Source organism: Lycium barbarum, chromosome 7, assembly GCF_019175385.1.
Source record: "Lycium barbarum isolate Lr01 chromosome 7, ASM1917538v2, whole genome shotgun sequence".
NCBI lineage: Eukaryota > Viridiplantae > Streptophyta > Magnoliopsida > Solanales > Solanaceae > Lycium > Lycium barbarum.
This window is the reverse complement of record NC_083343.1, coordinates 21,974,427-21,992,606: the sequence shown is the minus strand read 5'-3', so window position 1 is coordinate 21,992,606 and position 18,180 is coordinate 21,974,427. Positions and strand designations below refer to the sequence as shown.

General features: G+C 39.0%; 1 protein-coding gene across 11 annotated transcripts; it reads left to right on the top strand.

The window, feature by feature from the left end:
• Positions 1-431: 431 nt before the first annotated feature.
• LOC132603283 (protein TIC 22, chloroplastic-like) lies at positions 432-4,943 on the top strand. 11 transcript variants are annotated; one of them, XM_060316271.1, is made up of 6 exons: positions 460-731; positions 1,315-1,491; positions 1,928-2,002; positions 2,082-2,159; positions 2,506-2,556; positions 4,227-4,493. In XM_060316271.1, the coding sequence occupies exons 2-6, from the start codon at positions 1,402-1,404 to the stop codon at positions 4,287-4,289; spliced, it is 357 nt and encodes a 118-aa protein (XP_060172254.1). In that variant the 5' UTR covers positions 460-731; positions 1,315-1,401; the 3' UTR covers positions 4,290-4,493. The 11 variants fall into 11 exon arrangements, 10 of the variants coding, with proteins under 10 accessions (XP_060172253.1, XP_060172259.1, XP_060172258.1 ...); XM_060316274.1 differs by having other exon boundaries at positions 492-731; positions 1,315-1,476; XM_060316270.1 differs by lacking the exon at positions 1,315-1,491 and having other exon boundaries at positions 432-731.
• Positions 4,944-18,180: the final 13,237 nt, after the last annotated feature.

The window sequence follows — 18,180 nt, the reverse complement described above, 5'->3', positions numbered from 1 at the left end:
TTCATGAGAACAAGCAGCACAAGAGAATTCGGGAAGAATTTTCTATTTCTTCAATATATAACCACATAAATTTTTAATTATTTTAGCATCACATTTGAACCGGGATGACCAACCGGTCATGCCAACTGATATTTCTTTCAATAAACTTCTAGTTTACTATCGCATGTGATTTCATCATCATGCTTATATTTTTGTAGTTCAAATAGGAGGAAAAGACGGGTAACCTTTCGCATAAATATTTATAACTCGCTTCAATTGTAGTAATATGAAGATATTAAATCTTCCCATATTTTATAGTCTCAATATAATTCATATTTGACCAATTCCTTTGAAACTCAAAAAGTTTCTTTTGAGACTTACTACAACACCAATATTATGAACAATTCATTCCTCCAAGTAGTAACAAATTAGCTTTTCAGAGCTCCCAATTAGTTATGTACTACAACATTTTTCACAACACCATCCGTATGGTGAACATCTCCTTTTAGGAGAAAATTATTGTCATTAAGCTCATGGCCAAAACCTTTATAAGCAAGACTAATTTCTTACATATACCTTTTGGTAATTCATGATTAGACATACCACAATATTTGTGTCGTACTAAAAGTACGCGATCAATGATCGCCGCCAGTCACCATCGCCGCCTTCCAGTCACCGTCGCCGCTTGCCAGTCACCGTCGCCGCCGTCTCTACCCAGTACCGCCGTTTCCGTCCACAGCCAACCATTTGAGGTATGCTTTATCTGTAATTTGATTGGATTTTCCTTTGGACCCGAATAGTGCTAAATCAATTGAATTATTGTGTTTCCGTAAAGAGGACGCCGAGGCATTTCTTGCTCAGGTTAATTTCTATCCTTTATAGATTTTTTTTATACAGAAGAGAGAAGTTGTAAAGTAGCACAAAAGAGCAAAACCACGTAAAGATGATTGCTTTATAAGAAATTTATACTCTCTCCGCTTCAATTTGTTTGTCTTAGTTTAACTCGGCATGGAGTTCAAGAAAATTTGAGAAGACTTTTGAATCTTGCGGTCTTGAATATGCCACGTAGGACGTTGGGTTTAAAAAGTTACTAAAAAGGGAAGTAAGATAAAAAAAAATTAACTGGAGGGAGTAGTATTTAGCATTGGAAGATAAGATTGCCTTAAAGGCCAAGTTATTTAGTATTGGAATGTAATGGACTTGAATAGAGTGGAGCAGATACAGAAGACTTATAATGTTGACCTAGTTAGTTTGCGATTGAGGTGTAGTTTATATTGATATAGTTTTTTTGAAGCACTAGTGGTGCGGAGATATGAAAATGTGAAGGTTTTTCAGGTACGGTTGCGGAAGAACGAAGTGAGAGGTGGAGCTAAGGTTGTTCTGCTGACACTTTATGACCCTGAGAGTGTCTGGTAATATATTATGGTATTAGTGATGGAGAAAATTTTTTTCTGGTGCTCATCAAGGTTGATTGGTGGAAAGTCAGACAAGCTACTGGTGATTTACTTTTATGTATAAATTCGATCTAGGTCTGTGCATATTTGACAATTCACTGAGCCGCTTCCCTTTACTATTCTTTTTGGTGATTTGTTCATTAAGGTGTATGCATTATTGGAACATTTCGCATCTTTTTTTCATCCACGATAAAAAAGGGATCATTTCATATGGTTTTGAGCCTCAGGTTCTGCTTTGTCCTCTTTAATAGCTCCTCTTCTGTTATTAAGTTAAAAGGGAATAGTTGAAGCCTAACTTAAGAATGGAAGCCGTTTTTCTCCTTACTTAACAGGTTCAGTTTAGGTTAAGTAATCTATTGCAATTAGTAGCAGTTATCAGTATGTCCAAGAATTTCTAATGTTATGTTTTTTCCATTTGTTCTTAAAGGTGTTGCTAGGCATCAGCCCCATATTTTGATTGGTTACACATACTTTCTTTTTGTATCAACTTGCAGGTTTACATGTTGAAGGTTGAAGGAATCGCATTTCGGTTTTTGCCAGATCCTGTTCAAATTAAGAATGCAATGGAGGTTGTTATCCTCGTTGGTCTTCCTTAAGTTTTGGTTGGGTATCCTTGTAGTTTTAACTGAATGCAGTAAAATTGCACAGGATGTCTCTTCCAGTTGTGCAAGTAAAGTTATGTTGTATATTCATCTACATGTGATAGTTTCACGTGAAAGTAAACTGGCATGTAGTTCAAACTAATGACCAGATGTAGTAGAATTGGTTGCAGCCCACCAATTCTGAGTTTCACTAACTTGCCCTTATCTTTTCTTTTTTCTGGTAAATAACATTTTTCCAAAATGGATGTCTTTCCGAAATTTGAACTTGGATTACCAACTTGCCTTGTACATAAGCTCTTGCTCACTAGCCTTGAAGATGACACAGAGATTACTAATTGCAGCACCTCCATTGCCACCCAACCTCTTGTCTCCTCTTCCTAAATAATATACCTCTTTGGCTAAACATGTTATTTTAATGCGTGCTTATTAGAAAATCTGTTCACTTTAACATTTGACTTTTTCTGTGATAGTTAAAAGCTTCTGATGTAAAGACTGGATTTGATGGAGTCCCTGTTTTCCAGGTACCGTATAAACTTCTTTTCCGACTGTATGCAAGAAAACCTGTGAACATTAAATACTCTCTCTGTGTATGTTTTAGAATTTTATGAACTTTCACTCACTGGAAAGTTTTTGCTGGAAATTTTATATGTTGGGGGTGGACTGTACTGAATATTGTTAAACTCCGCTTACTTCTTTAAGAATATGTCAAGAATTAGCAGCCTTTTCAAGTCTAGTAAAAATTAGTGGTTACTTTTGGAAATTTGATTTCTTTTGCTGCTGTTTATTTGTTAAATTCATTTATTTATTTGATTTGTTGTTGTAATGTGTTTACCCTATTGAGAAGGGAAGATCAGTTGATGAACATTCTAATTCTAAAAACTAAAGATTATGGTAAACATCTAATCTGGTAAGAAAGTACAAATTGTAGTTATCTTTTTTCTGTCCTACTACACTTTTCTGTCAATCCATAATATACTACTAACAAAGAAAATGAATAAGTGAAGGAACCTAAAGCGGTCTAGTGATGTTTTCAGATTTCATACTCCAACAGAAGAAGTTCTATTGAGTTTCAGAGAACATATGGAAGTGGTGGTGTTATCAAATTTATACTACCCAGACACAATAAGTGGTTTATTGCACATTATATGCATAGGTTGTCCACCTTTACATGGTAGTGTAAGGCTGCGTGCACACCACCCTCCCCAGACCGCAATTGTGGGATTACATTGGTTATATGTTGTTGTTGTTGTATATGCGTCATAGCTATCCAAAAGAAGCAGCTAATAAGGAGTTTCATTTACTTAAAAAGTGAAATTGTATTTTTTACATAAAAATGAACAAGAAAGAGAAGAATCAATCTTATGTTCTTAATTTCTGTATGAGGAAATAAGTTTTGCCTTTGAAGCACATAAGATTAGACCCTTTTTTCTATATTCTTAGTATAACAGAGCAGACTAAGGTTATGAGTCTAATCTTATTGCTACCTACTATTAGAAAAAAAAAGCAGATGCTTAGCCATCAAAAAGAGAATCAGACTAGCACGTGAGGGGCTTGCAGAATAAGCCAACGGGGAGAATATTGTCATAGAATAAGAAAGGGCCATACAAGTTTCACAAGGAGATATTTCTTACCATGTGAAAACAGAGGAATGCATAATTAGCTAATTACAAGTATAATGAAAGTATAGTTAGATTTGAAAATGAGAAAATTGCAATCACACATCAACAACTAACAATAGCATGAGTCCAGTTTATATGAGCTAACAAGCATTACGTACAGAATAGACAGAGGTCGTCGATTCGAGTCTCACTGTCTACTATTATCAAAAAAAAAAAAAAAAATCCACATGTTTGACCATGTGAATCAGGATCGCACGTAAAGGACGTGTTGAAGACATATTTAAGTAAATAAAAGTGTACTTCCTAACATCTTAAACTTTGAAATGAGATGGTTACACCTTTCAACAATATATATTGAAAATTTCAAATACTATTGTGATGGTGCATTTCAAATGAAAAATAGTTGGACCTGGGTTCGTCCGAACCCCTACCTTAAACGGTAGCTGGTTTTGAGATTGGCTAGTGAATTATGTGCTTTCATCTTTTGCCTTGAATGGGTTGGTCTCACACTTGCATTTTTCTTCAAATATTATGCTTATCTGGAATGCAATAATGGGAATGTTGCAATGAAGAGCAGTGCTAAGGTTCAAGATGAGGAAGATATGAAGAATTGGCCATGGCCTTTTCAAGTCTAAGTAAAAAAATTAGTGGTTATTCCTGAAAATGTAAAAACTGCTGTATGTTTAATTTCTTTTGCTGCTATTTATTTTTTTATTAATTCATTCATTTATGTGATTTTTTTGGAGCAATTTATATATGCATATGTGTACTACTCCTATGATGAGGAAATTGAAATTATGCAACATTTGCTTGCTAGCTTTATGAGCTGATATCTGTATTCATTAGTATGCAGCGGCGGAGCAGATTTACTAAGGAGATTCAAAATATATAGAAATAAACAATCAAATTGCCGAGAGAATTCAACATCTACTATATATTTTTCAGCAAAAGGTATTCGGATGAAACCCCTTAGCGTTGGCCCTGAGTATGGACCTATTGAGAGGGGAAAGTTTACTCAGCCACAACTAATGCACATTTTGATTCCATGGAGCATAGCCTTAGCCTCAGCATAATATTGCTGGACTCAATTAAAATGTACACTTAGTTTTCTTCTATGAAATTGAACATAGAAAAGAGAAGAATTAGAAAGCTTATGTTCTAGGTTTTCAACCTACAAACTGTAAAGGAGTCAATTATATGTGGCCTAGAGGCTCTTCCTCTTAATGTCTCTTCGGAATGTTTGAATGACGTTTTGATTCAACTTTCAAGTAGTTTCGAATTGAATTTGACGTATTGTTGGTTGTGATATATGTGTTTGTTGAAGTAGCTTAATGTTTTATGTTTTTTAGTAGTTTGGTGAATTGTTGGCAGCTATTTGAGCTGGTTTTTGTCGAATATAAAATTATTTTCATCTTGACAGGGGGGCAGATGGAATAGCAGCTAGATCCTGCCATTTTTTTTTTTGCAGAATACCGACCTCATGAGGTCGGTTTTCTGCAAAACTTTTCAAGAAATTGCAAATTACCGACCTCATGAGGTCGGTTTTCTGCATAATATTCCCAGAAATTGCAAATTACCGACCTCATGAGGTCGGTTTTCTGAAAATAAATTATATTATTAATATAATTTACCGACCTAATGAGGTCGGTATTTTATTTAATTAATACCCGACTAAAAAAACATTACCGACCTCATGAGGTCGGTTTTATGCGACCTCATGAGGTCGGTAATAATTCCGACCCACTATTTTCCGACCTGATTTTGAGGTTGTTTTTTGCCCAAAACAGACCTCATGAGGTCGGAAATTGCCATTTTTTTGAGGTCGGGAAATACTGTTTTTTTAGTAGTGTCAAGTTTTGGAGCATTACCAAGTATGTAGAGTTACTATCTACGTGTGGGAACATCATTGTTCTTCCCCACGCCTCCTAATCCATAAAGTATGAAACATTACAAAACTAGGGTTTCTATTCTATACTATGCTCATGATAACCCTAGGTCCATGTCTATGACTATATTATGTTTGAATTGCTATTATTCTATCATTGTGTTCTTGATACTCATTATGATTATTGAGAATCTGTCTGTAATCCATGAAAACCCGTATTTTGTATTCCATGGGTTCTTGCATGCATGTTATTTACTAAGAATGATTATTTCATGAATATCCTATATGTCTACAAGTTTTCATGCAATTAAATCATATAATTACTTTCATGCCATGATACAAGAAATATACATGCTAAATACAAGTTATTTCATGAAACCATGCTACAAGTTATCTCATGAAACCATGATACAAGCTATGTTACAAGTTATTTAACGAAAATCATGGGCTTCTTAGCCAACTATATTATGTTCATGTTTTTGGGAGTTGCACGAATTACCGAGAAGGCTCAGATAGCCCGAAACTACGTAGCCACCGTAGGACAAGCATCGCTCCGCCCAGTTAGGACGATTCCTTAATTTTACACTGAATGGATCCATCAGGCACGTTACCACCTTATACCCTGGCAAGGTATGGGGGCTCTGCTGGTCCGGCGAGGTACCAGATTCCACGTATCCACGTGGTGATATCATGTTGTCGGTTTATGAAATGCTCTCCCTACTTATCATGTTTTACTCATGTTATATATATATATATATATATATATATATATATATATATATATATATATATATATATATATATATATGTACCCATGCTCATGCTCATGTTCATGTCCAGGTTTTCAGTTTCAGTTCTTATCATGTTATTCCATGTCCCATGTTATTTCTTTCAGTTGCTTTACATACCAGTACATTCAATGTGCTGACGTCCCCTTTTATTGCCCGGGGGCCTGCATTTCACGATGCAGGTACGTATTTACAGGACGCCGCATCTGCTCAGTAGGATTTGCTCGTATTAGCTCATTGGTGAGCCCCATCTCATTCGAGGTTTAGTCAGTTATCTTTATTTTACTAGTCATGCATTTAAAGGTATGCTGGGGGCCTTGTCCCAGCAAGTACATTTTCCAGTCAAGATTCACGATTAGAGGTTTCATAGACTAGTCAGTTTAGTTATGTTAGACATGCAAGGTGTTTAGCCATCTTTGGCTCAACTCATGTTATTTCCGCATTTGTGATTTAAACAAGTATTTCATTAAATTATTATGACATCTCATGTTTTATAAAATCTCATCACGTTCATGTTATATTTCCGCTCATGTATGCCTCATGATGATTCAGCAAGCCATGTGGTTCGCTCGGTCACATGCAGTATGGCACCGAGTGCCGTGTTTCGCCCAGGCCATGATTCGGGGCATGACAATAAAATTTCTTTATTTCTCTCAAACCTTCCATGGAGGTGAGTTGTGGTATTTATTCAACCATACATGAGCACGTCCTTGTCTATAGTTTTACACATTTCACTTTAAAAAATGGGCAAGCATTCACGATGCTTATCACAAGTCACTTTCTCATCAAGGAATGGACTATAATCATATATACGTGCTTTATAAATTTTCATTATAAGCCCATTGTCTTTATCATATTCATAGACCCCCCTCGACATCACTTTGAAATAGTATTCCTTTCCTTTGATGGAGGATTTATAAAATTTTATCAAATTGGGTCGCACGACAACCGCGTGTCCAATGACCTGTCATACCATACTGATAGCAAAAATTACCTTCACCTTTAGAAGAACCACTTTGAGAACCCATAATGTTCTTCCTCTTATATTACCACAATGATGATTAACATTGTATTGTCATTTGTCACGGCCACTTTCATTTGTTTAACCACTTGTTCTAATTTAGAATTATTATGCACTGCTACCACATTCCCCTCATGGAATGGAGCATATCAAGTGGGACAGGTCCAAGACTTTTCATCAGAAGCACTTTATTTTGCTTTAGTCATCATTATATTATCACTATGGTACATTAGGGCTTAAACCCAACGACTTATCCATATAAAGGCATTTTAGGCCACAATGTGATGAGACTTGAACTCAACATCTTATATTCGCATCATAGTGCACTGGGACTCAAACTCGATATCTTACCCTCTTAATGCGATGGAACTTCAATCTACCGTCTGACCCTCAACCAATGGCATAATAGGCCAAAATGTAATAGCGCTCGCCCTGAACCATTGAAATATTACTACTTACGGTGGCCACAACTTTCTTAGTTGATGCATAATTTAAAGCAAGGCCATGGTTGTATTCTTCTGATAAGCTCATGTGCTAATCGAGAAAAAATTAAGGTTAGCAGAATTAGTTTTTTTTTTTTTTTTTTTGGCAGGTAAGCATGAAAAAATTCTTACTGTGGTCAGCATACGTTATTCATCTGTGTAAATCAAATTCAAAGTAAATACATATCAATCTTTATTACATGTATAAGTCACTATAGACCACTAACAGACATATGTAATCATTTCAAATGAATATGCATGAATAAATTAAGTCATAAGAGACGTTACCAAATAAATTGTTAGGCAGAAAGCACTTTCATTGTTCAAGTAATTATGGGCAGCAAAAAATATTTCATACGTTGAACGTGAGGAATGGAGAATTATTCAAGCTTTCTCCTAAAATAACTTCATGGATGTTAGATTCAATATGTCACAACACTCTTAACCTTTTAATCACTATTTTATAAACCACAAAATACATGCACTACAAAGGAAAATTGAAATAACAAAAAATAAACATTTACATGACCAAGAAAATCAAACTAATCGACAAACAAAAAGTTAAAACTAATTACTTGCGGGTTTGGCCACTTCACTGTTTGTCATGGATATTAGTGTCTCGGCCTTCTTATGTTCATTCCTTTTATTTATGAGTTTTTCATCTATATGTTTAAACCCAAAAGACTGATGATAAAATCTTGTGCCCATACAACTTGAAAAAATGATTTGTTCTCTCCAATTTCTTAAGACCACCTCAACATTTGCATAAAAAATAGACTAGAAATATGTGACAAACATTTATAGATGATGAATATAATTAGTCAAACACAGAGATCCCAGAGAACATACATTAGTAATACTCACCTAAGAAAGAGGAAAAAAACAGTAGAAGGATATCACCTGGTCGAATTCAAAGAGTTGAAATTTTATAGTTCAACCAACGGTGGAGAAGAGAAACACACCACCTCACAATCTAGTCGCCCAGTTAATCTTACCTTTAATTTGTGAGTCTCATGCTGATAACGTGTTGTAAAATCAAACTAAAAGAGTAACAATATTAAAGGATGAAGCAACATAATTAGACAGATAAAGAGAGACCAGAGAGGAGAGTATTTCTTATTTCTTTCAAGTATCAAGTCTACAACCATTACATTCAATCCTATTATTTATAGGAATATATTGAGAACACCAAAGGTTGTGTCATAAACATGGGTAATAACATTTGGGGGGTTATAGAAATAAAGTGTGGGAGTAGTGGTCATGAAGTAATGGGAGTTACTTTTATAAGAGTTATGAACATGGAGGAGGTGGAACATAATGGTGAAGAGTAGTGGGGGAACTACAAGGACATCCACATTAATATATTTCATAATACTATCTTGTTTTGTACGGAAAAGGCTTTGGAGTTATATTTGAGTATCTTCTGTTCCTACAAAATCATAATAGCATCCACAAAAAGATCCAAAACAGTCCTTTTAATTTTAATTTTGAATCAAAAATCATCCCTATTATTAACCCGGAGTACTAATACCCTTTAACTATTCAAAACTAATAGCCACAACTGACATTCTACATTGATTGTGTCCTCCCACCTTCTACACACCTCATCTTCACCCCCTCCCCTGTAGCACTCATGCCTACCTCGCCGCACCCTAACCACCACTCCCACCTCCCATAGTATTTATCTAGATTATATACAAATGTTTTTAAGGTAATATTTTTGCTTATGTACCGAACACAAGAAAATAGGTAAGAAATTCACTTATTTCCTTAAAAACATTTTTCCAGAAAATATTTTTCTTAATGAACCAAAACAGAGTCTGACATGGCCTAAAACGATTTATATGTCGCATGGCATGCCATGCCATGTTAGGAGGCTTCTTTCAAGAATGTTATTTTCATCAGTCTTCCTAGGGTTTGCACTGTAGATCAGGGCGCATGGAACGCCATGAGGCACACCGTAGTAGGCCAAATCCTGGCCTTCTAGCTCATGTCTCAATCTCTATCATGCACACTTGGTTCTTGACTACCAAGCTCGATCCTGTTTAATTGTCTTAGACTTCAACACAGACTTCGAAGCTCTATTTAATTCATTTTTGATCTAAATCATTCCTTCTTATTAAAATTACGTCCTACACAATAAAACACACCTATTAAGCTCATGCAAACATCATAATGCCCGCTATAGTCATTAATAACACAGCCAAATATGAGGCAATTAGCATGCAAAAAATGCGCATTTAGGCTGAACATCATGAGAATGGTTAAGAAGAAGGAGGAGGTCTTTGTTTCTACCTTGTGAAAAAAAGAGAAACGGGAGAAAAAAAGTCTAGAAAGAAAGGAATAGATATAGCTAGGGTGAAAAGATTTAGCAACGCCAAGATAGTGAAAGAAAAAATTGTCACAGCTGTAGAGGCACAGGCGAATTTACCTTAATCCGAAGTGTGTCACGTGACATTACTTCGCAAGAAATTTTTACTAAACAAGTATATATAGTTAAAAGGAAAAAACAAAAATAGCCGATATATTGAACAAAGTGACACTGCTTGACACATAGAGATGCACAGCTCAGTGTAGGCGCCTCAATTTAGAGCCTGTTTGGATGGGCTTATGCCTATAAGCTGTTTGCAGCTTATAAGCTAAAAAAAATAAGTTGGGGTAGTCTAACTTTTTTTTTTTTTTACTTATAAGTTGTTTTCAGCTTATAAGTTACTTTAGATAAGCTAAGTCAAATGAGCTCAATTATTTTTTTGAGCATATTTTAAGCACAAAATGACTTTAAGCTGGCCAGCCAAACACTCAAAAAAACTGAAAACAGCTTATAAGCAACTTATAAGCCAATCCAAACAGGCTCTTAACTTAGTGGACGCAAATTCAAAGCTCTGCAGCTTCATTTGTTTTTTGTAAAACGTATTTTGTCACATTTAAAACAGGATACGTTGTCCATGTTCGAATGACTGACCTCTTTGGAAACACAAAAGGAAAGAACCAATTAGCCCAAAGTATAGTTCATTGATTGTCGCGATTTGCGAAAATAAAGTATATATGTAGACTTTAGGTTTTTTTTTTTCCTTTCACTTTCTTTCTTGCCGATGAAATAACTTAAGAACAATTTGCAAAAGAAAATGAATAATGAGTTGTTTAGTGGTCAGTTGATGCCCTATAAAAAGTGTCAAATATTATTTCTATTGATATTATTTTGAATACATTTCAAAATAATTAAAAATCATGAGAAGAGTTATAGTAAAAATATTGTTTTATTTATTTGTTCTCATTTTAAAATGTGACACCACTTTCGAAAATATATGCGTACACCACATGCAGGAGCTAGTGTTGGAGCTGGAGAAATAGGGTTGGAAAGAACTATTCCTCAAGAAGGATTAAAGCATTTGACCTGCTCTAATTATGGAGTTCTTCATCCACTGCTCTATATCTGAAGGTGTAGCTTCACGAACAATCAGTGAGAAAGACGTAGTGTTTGATAAGGAGAAGCTCGATGGAAGACTTGGAGTACCTACAAAGGGATATTGTTCTTACATCATGTTGGGCTGGCCTGCCAGGGACGATGGCGTAACACCACTAAATATGACAAAAACTTTCAGTGGAGGGGAAGGTAATAAACCACCCAAGAAGATTTTTAAGAGGGAGATGGCATGTTTCTTTAAGCTGCAGTTTGAGTTTGTCTAAAGCGTTTACTTCAGAGGTCTGAGTGAAGGATTGAAACAAACTATCTTGACTTGACTTACATGGATTTGCTAGATAGAGAGATCCAAATTAGTTTGTGCGGGATACCATTGATCAGCGACATTGCTAGAGTGACTGACACTTGTATGAGGGTAAAAGTGCATTCGGGCCCAGCCACGAGACCAGATATCTACCATGATCACGGGACCTATATAGTTGGCCTCCATTCCCACCAACTCAGATCACGTTTGCAGACCTCGGTCAGTATGTCACAGCAGAGAAGCACGTTATGCCCCAGTCATGTCACATCACATGAACGTTGGGGTTGAAAAGTCTAGCTTTGGTTTATATAAGATAGCTTAGGGTAGAAGGAAGTAATATCTATTCATATCCTGCCTATCACCATTTGTAATTCCAATATTATTTTTCTCTAAGGAATTTACAGGGAACCACAATTTTCTTATCGTTTAAGCTACTTGAATCTTATCATATTATATTTGTTGTTTGTTAAGCCATACCACAATCTAAACTACTCCGGACCGGGCTCTCACAAAGAGTTCTCGAGATTAGATTTGGCCTACTTGTCTTCAAACCCTAGAAATACAAATCTCTAACTGATTTTTTGGTTAAACCCGATTTCATCGGAAAATAGCTTGGCGCCGTCTGAGAGGATAGACAATTTTGGTGTCATCCTGATCTATAGCAAGAACTCACCAGTAGAAGAGCGAGTGCGATCGTGATACTGAACCAAACATGTCAAGGGTAAGCAATAGCTCCCGCGAATCTCGTGAACCTGAAAACACACGAGCTGTGATGAACCTAGTGGAAGTGCTAGTGTCTGAACATAACGATGAGTCGCTCGGGAGCAAAGTAACGACAGAAGCGGGATCCCACGGAGGCAGCCCAGTGAAGAGCGGAGCGGGGGCATTTCGAGTGCGGAAGAATCAGATGGACCTCGGAGGTGAGTGTTTAAAGAAAGGGCTCAGCCCGGGTATCAGGCGAGAAAGTAAAGATCCGTACGGAGGGGACGTCCTCAGAAGGGGGGCTCCCCGACGAACGATGAAGTTATAGCCACGCTTAAGTCACTAAATGAGATGATGCAGCGAATAGAGATGGATATGACCGCCATGATCAACCATTCTAGGGCTGGAACACCGGCGTCCAACCAAAATGCAAAAAAAAGCCTTCACAGTACTGCAGGCCAAGAGAGGGGAGATCGACAGCAAAGAACGACTGGATGCGTTCATCGAGGCACTCGTCAATGTCAAAAAGGAGATATGTGAAAGGATAAACCAAATACCAGGAGCTCCATTATTGTGAAGGGTGTAGGAGCTTGGAAATACAGGATATCGCCGTACCCGAAAAGTGCAGCACTGGCCCCTATTCCGAAAAGGTTCAAAATGCCTGACATGCCCAAGTATGACGGAACCATAGATCCGGAGGAACACATAACGATCTTTGAAGCGGCTGTTGCCGGGCACGACTTAAACAGCATGTGATTGAATCGGTCATGCTGAAAAAATTTGTACACACGCTTGTTAAAGGAGCGCTTTCTTGGTACACCTATTTACCCAAAAATTCTATTGACTCGTTGGCCTTTATGACATATGCTTTTTTTAAATCTCACGCAGCGACATAGAGGGTTAAGACGCACAAGAAGGACGTGTTTACCATCAAGCAGATGAAGGACGAGCTAAAGGGATTCGTGGACATATTCCATAGGGAAAGGATGTTATTGCCTGCGATCCTAGAGGATTAGGCCGTGGCCGCCTTCACGGATGGTTTGAACCCGAATAGTTCGGACGCGTATAAGAAATTGAAGGAGAGCTTAAGGGAGTTCCCTGCCGAAATGTGGAGTGAAATAAACCTCAGATACATGGCTAAAATGCCAATTGATGAAGATCAGCAAGCACCCGAACCGATAGAAGGGGGTTAATCGCCCCAGTAAAAGGCCAGATTTGGCGTTTGGCAAGAATACTGTGAATCAAAGAGGACAGTTCAAGCCATATAGAGCTCGCGGATTCCCCGGCCAAAGCACGAACCTGGGGGTTGACAGGGGCAACCGGTCCTCCACGCCTCGAAGAAACAACGTCAAGAGGAACTGGGCCCCAAAATTTGGCGGATCACAATTTCAATATCAACACAGCGGAGCTCGTGGTGGTAATGAGGACTATAAAGGAAGCAAGGTTCCCTGATGAGATCTGGACCAATCCGGATAAAAAGAACACGAGGCTATGGTGTCATTTTCACAGAACGCATGGGTATGCAATGGAGGATTGTGAGAACTTAAGGATTGAAGTAGCCCAGTTGCTACGAATGGGGCACTTGAAAGATTACATCAGTGACAGGGCGAACATCACTCTGAATCGAGTTTCGAGACAGAAACCGAATAAAATGCCACAACCAACTTACACTATTAACATGATTTTCAGAGGCGAGATGATAAACAAAATACCATACACATTGCTCAGAAAATCCAAAGTCTCCATTACAAAGACAAGTCGCACTTGGAAACCTTCCGAAAGTGAAAGCATTTCCTTCTCCGACAGCAACTGCTCAGACTGGCCTCTTCCCATAATGACGCCCTGGTAATGTCTATTAAAATAATAAATTCTTTAATTAAAAGTGTGCTTATTGATCCAGGGAGCTCGGTGAACATAATCCAGCTGCGGGTCCTGAAGGAGATGTGAGTAAAAGGATCAATCATCTCGGCGACAAAGGTGTTGCCAGAGTTCAACATGTCAAATGAGTTTACACGAGGGGAAATCGAGCTACCGGTGCATGCTGACGGTACAGAGCATGATACAACCTTCGGTGTCATGTTCGATGACATGTCTTACAATGTGACATTAGGAAGGCCATGGATACATTCAATGCGAGTGGTCCCTTCCACATTTCATTAGAAAGTCAAGTTCCCTACTTTATGGGGAATCAGGGAAATCAAGGGGGACCAAAATGCCACCCAGGAGATGGAAGCAACAGCAGTGATGATGGCCCAGGAAGGAAAGTCTGACAAATAGCAATCACAGTGGCCGAGCTCAAGTATTGAGCTTGGAAGAGCAACAGGAAAGGGGACCCCAAATCAATTTATCCCGAAAGGGTTCGTTGTCCTGGTAGATAAAGATCATGCCGATTCAACAATAGAAGAGCTGGAGTGCGTGGAACTTTTCGAAGAACTTCCCGAAAAAAAGGTACACCTGGGCTCAGAACTCCCACCTGAGCTCAGGAATGGATTTTTAAATTCTTTAAAAGCTAACTCAAATTCTTTTATTGGGTGTCATCTCGACATAACAGGGATCCCCCCATAGATAGCCATGCATCGGCTGAGCTCTAATCTTGACCACCCTCCTGTAAGACAATGAAAATGATCGATGTTAGTCGTTAGGGACCAGTTTGTCAAGGAGGAGGTGATGCGGTTGCTCAATATAGGATCAGTTTGCAGGGTGGAGAATCCAGTGGTGCCCAAGAAACTCAAAAGGTTCAGGATGTGCGTGGATTTCAAGGACTTGAACGAGGCCTGCCCGAAGGATTCCTTTCCATTGACGTACATCGATCAGACGATTGACGCTACAGCAGGGCATGAACTACTTAGCTTCCTGGATGCGTATTCCGGTTACAATCAAATTAGCTTACACCCGGAGGATCAAGAGAAGATCTGGTTCATGACCAATCATGGTAATTTCTGCTATAACGTAATGCCTTTCGGTCTTAAAAATGTAGGTGCGGCATACCAAAGGTTGGTGAACAAAATGTTCGAAGGACTACCCCCCTGTAAGACAACGGAAACGACCGATCTAACTTGTTAGGGACCAGTTCGTCAAGGAAGAGGTGACGCGGTTGCTCAATATAAGATCAATCCACAGGGTGGAGAATCCAAATTAGCTGGACAACGTAGTGGTGGTGCCCAAGAAACTCAACAAGTTCAGGATGTACGTAGATTTTAAGGACTTGAACGAGGCTACCTGAAGGATTCCTTCCCATTGCCACACATTGATCAAACGATTGAAGCTACAACTGGGCATGAACTACTTAGCTTCCTAGATGCGTATTCCGGTTACAATCAAATTAGCTTACACCCGGAGGATGAAAAGAAGACCTCGTTCATGACCAATCATGGTAATTTCTGCTATAACATAATGCCTTTCGGTCTTAAAAATGCGATGCGACATACCAAATATTGGTGAACAAAATGTTCGAAGGACAGATCGACAAGACCATAGAAGTTTATATATATGACATGCTAGTCAAACTTAGAGAGTGGAAGACCATTTATCCGCCTTGCAAATGACCTTTGACATCCTCCGTCAGCACGGCGTGAAACTGAACCCGGAGAAATGCGCCTTCAGACTCAGGTCGGGTAAATTCTTGGGTTTCCTGGTTTCTAGCCGGGGCATCGAGATGAACCTGGACAAAGTCAAGGCCATTCAGGAAGTACCTGACACGTTAGACAATGTCAAAACAATGCAAAGGCTAACAGGAAAAGTCGCAACCTTGGGCAGGTTCGTGTCCCGGTCCTCGAACTGGTGCCATGAATATTTCTATCTGATGAAAAAAGATAACGGATTGAGGTGGACACATGAGTGCCACCAAAGCCTGAAGGACCTCAAAGCATACCTGTCCAAACCTTATGTAATGGTAAAACCCAAAGAAGAGGAGCTTTTGTTCACATACTTGACGGTTTCGGCAGTATCAGTCAGTGTTGCATTGGCATGAAAAGCCAGCAGACATTCGCTCCCCGTCTACTACTCCAGTAAAAAAATAACGGGAGAAGAATCAAGATATCTAGCTCTAGAAAAATTGGCCCTGGCCTTAGTTACGCCCGCCAGAATGCTCCGCCCTTACTTTCAATGCCATCCAATAATAGTGGTTACGACTGCCTCATTACAAGAAGCGGTGCAGGGTGAGAACCTCTAAAGTCGGCTATCCAAATGGGCCATAGAGATAAGTAAGTACAATCTGGCATACCAGTAGTGGACGTCAACGCATGCGAAGGGGTAGCCAGGATTTTTGGACGACTTCGCTCCCACCGTGCGACCTTGAAAGACACAGATATGAGTCTCCAACCCATCTCTTCAATTATTTTCCATTAACGCTTAGGTTGCAGAACTGGTACTGAGACTAGCTAAAAGGACAACCGGTCCTGATAGAAATGGACAGGAATCAGAAAATATGTGTTGCACTCTTTTCCTTGGCCGAGTTTTTCTCCCCCAAACGAAGGGTTTTTGCCGGTAGGGTTTTTAACGAGGCCACAACCGTAAAGCATATTAAATCTTACGAAGCTCGATCAAATGGGCCAAGACTACACGTCAGCAGCCAGAAACTATTTTCATATCCCCCAGGAGCTGTTGATTTTTCTTTTCTCTTGATCATTATGTAAATGAGCGCGGGCTTTAGGCCCTACCCTGTTTGTGAATAAAAAAGGATCAGGACACAATTAATATGCCTCAAAATCTGTTGATATGAATGTGTCCTCCTGGACAGGCAAATATTCGCCTTGAACACACGACACGCCATGCAGGCCTCAGAGCGTGAAGGAACCACAAACCTTATGCCGAATAAGATGAGATCAAGACACTCTCCTCATCAGCGTCGAACAAAGGAGGCCCCTCCTTTATTATGAACTAGATGAATAATTCCAGGTCATAAAATATGCGGCCGGAAGTAATATGCTCAGATCAAAATATTGAAACAAGAATGTAAAGAAATAAAGCAATCACGGCTCCTAAACACATGCGTCCAAAACAAAAATGGAGCAAAAGTTCTGACAAAAGGATCTTAGGGTGAATAAATCCCCATGGTCAAAGAGCTCCCCCTCAAAGGGTCGGATAGCCTTACATTCGGTCCACAACCAATATCAACAGAGTAATAGTGGCAGGCGATAAGGGATTTATTGCAAAAAGATTTATAAACAACGCGCTAAGAACGTGAATAAATAGGTACGCACTAATAGCATAGTTACTTTACATATCCCAAAAACGAGGGCACCAAAAACCATTGTCAGGATGTTCAAAAGAGATATAAAAAAAAGATCCCAACTAAAAAAGCCTAGAATCATAAATAGAACAAAGTTCGGAGTCAGCAGTATCGATAGGAGGCCCATATCCATCAACCATGGGAGGGGCAGGAACTTTGGAATCTAGAAGGATATGAGCAGTCCCGGAAGGGATTTCTTCAATAATGTCTTCCTCAGGACCGGTTCCCTCACCATCCACAACGAGTTGCTCCTCAGGGACCTCCTCTTCGCCCCCCTCCTCCGAAGACCATCCTTCGGACGCCGAAGCAGGATCATCGACCAGAGGCCAAACAGGAAAAGCCTTGGAAGCCGTTTCTTTCACGGCCAGCACTGCAGCAATCTGGGCATTAATATCAACGATCCCGTCCTGAGCCTCTTCAAGAGAAATCCAGCGGGCTCGATACATTGCATCCTCTTTCTCCAAAGCAAACTTTTTTCTCAGGTCTTGCATACGAGCGTCAATATTAGAGTAGCTCAGTCAGCTCTCCTCGACCTTGCTCCGAAGGGAAGAAGTGGAATCAGAAAGGCTGATTGGCCTCAATGTTTTCTTTATTTCGGGCCATCTGGACCTGAAGCCTCTCCTCAAAGGCGGCACGGGCCTCTTCTGCGACCAACTTTTCTTTCTTGCATGCCTCTAGCTCATCCTTCAAAAT

What these genes read in the sequence shown, in the direction of transcription:
- LOC132603283 (XM_060316270.1), top strand. Translation starts at nt 618, where the DNA reads ATGATCGCCGCCAGTCACCATCGCCGCCTTCCAGTCACCGTCGCCGCT. An exon ending in AAATTAAGAATGCAATGGAG is followed by an intron (nt 2,003 to 2,081) that starts GTTGTTATCCTC and finishes AAAATTGCACAG; the next exon opens with GATGTCTCTTCCAGTTGTGC. An exon ending in TTTCACGTGAAAGTAAACTG is followed by an intron (nt 2,160 to 2,505) that starts GCATGTAGTTCA and finishes TTTCTGTGATAG; the next exon opens with TTAAAAGCTTCTGATGTAAA.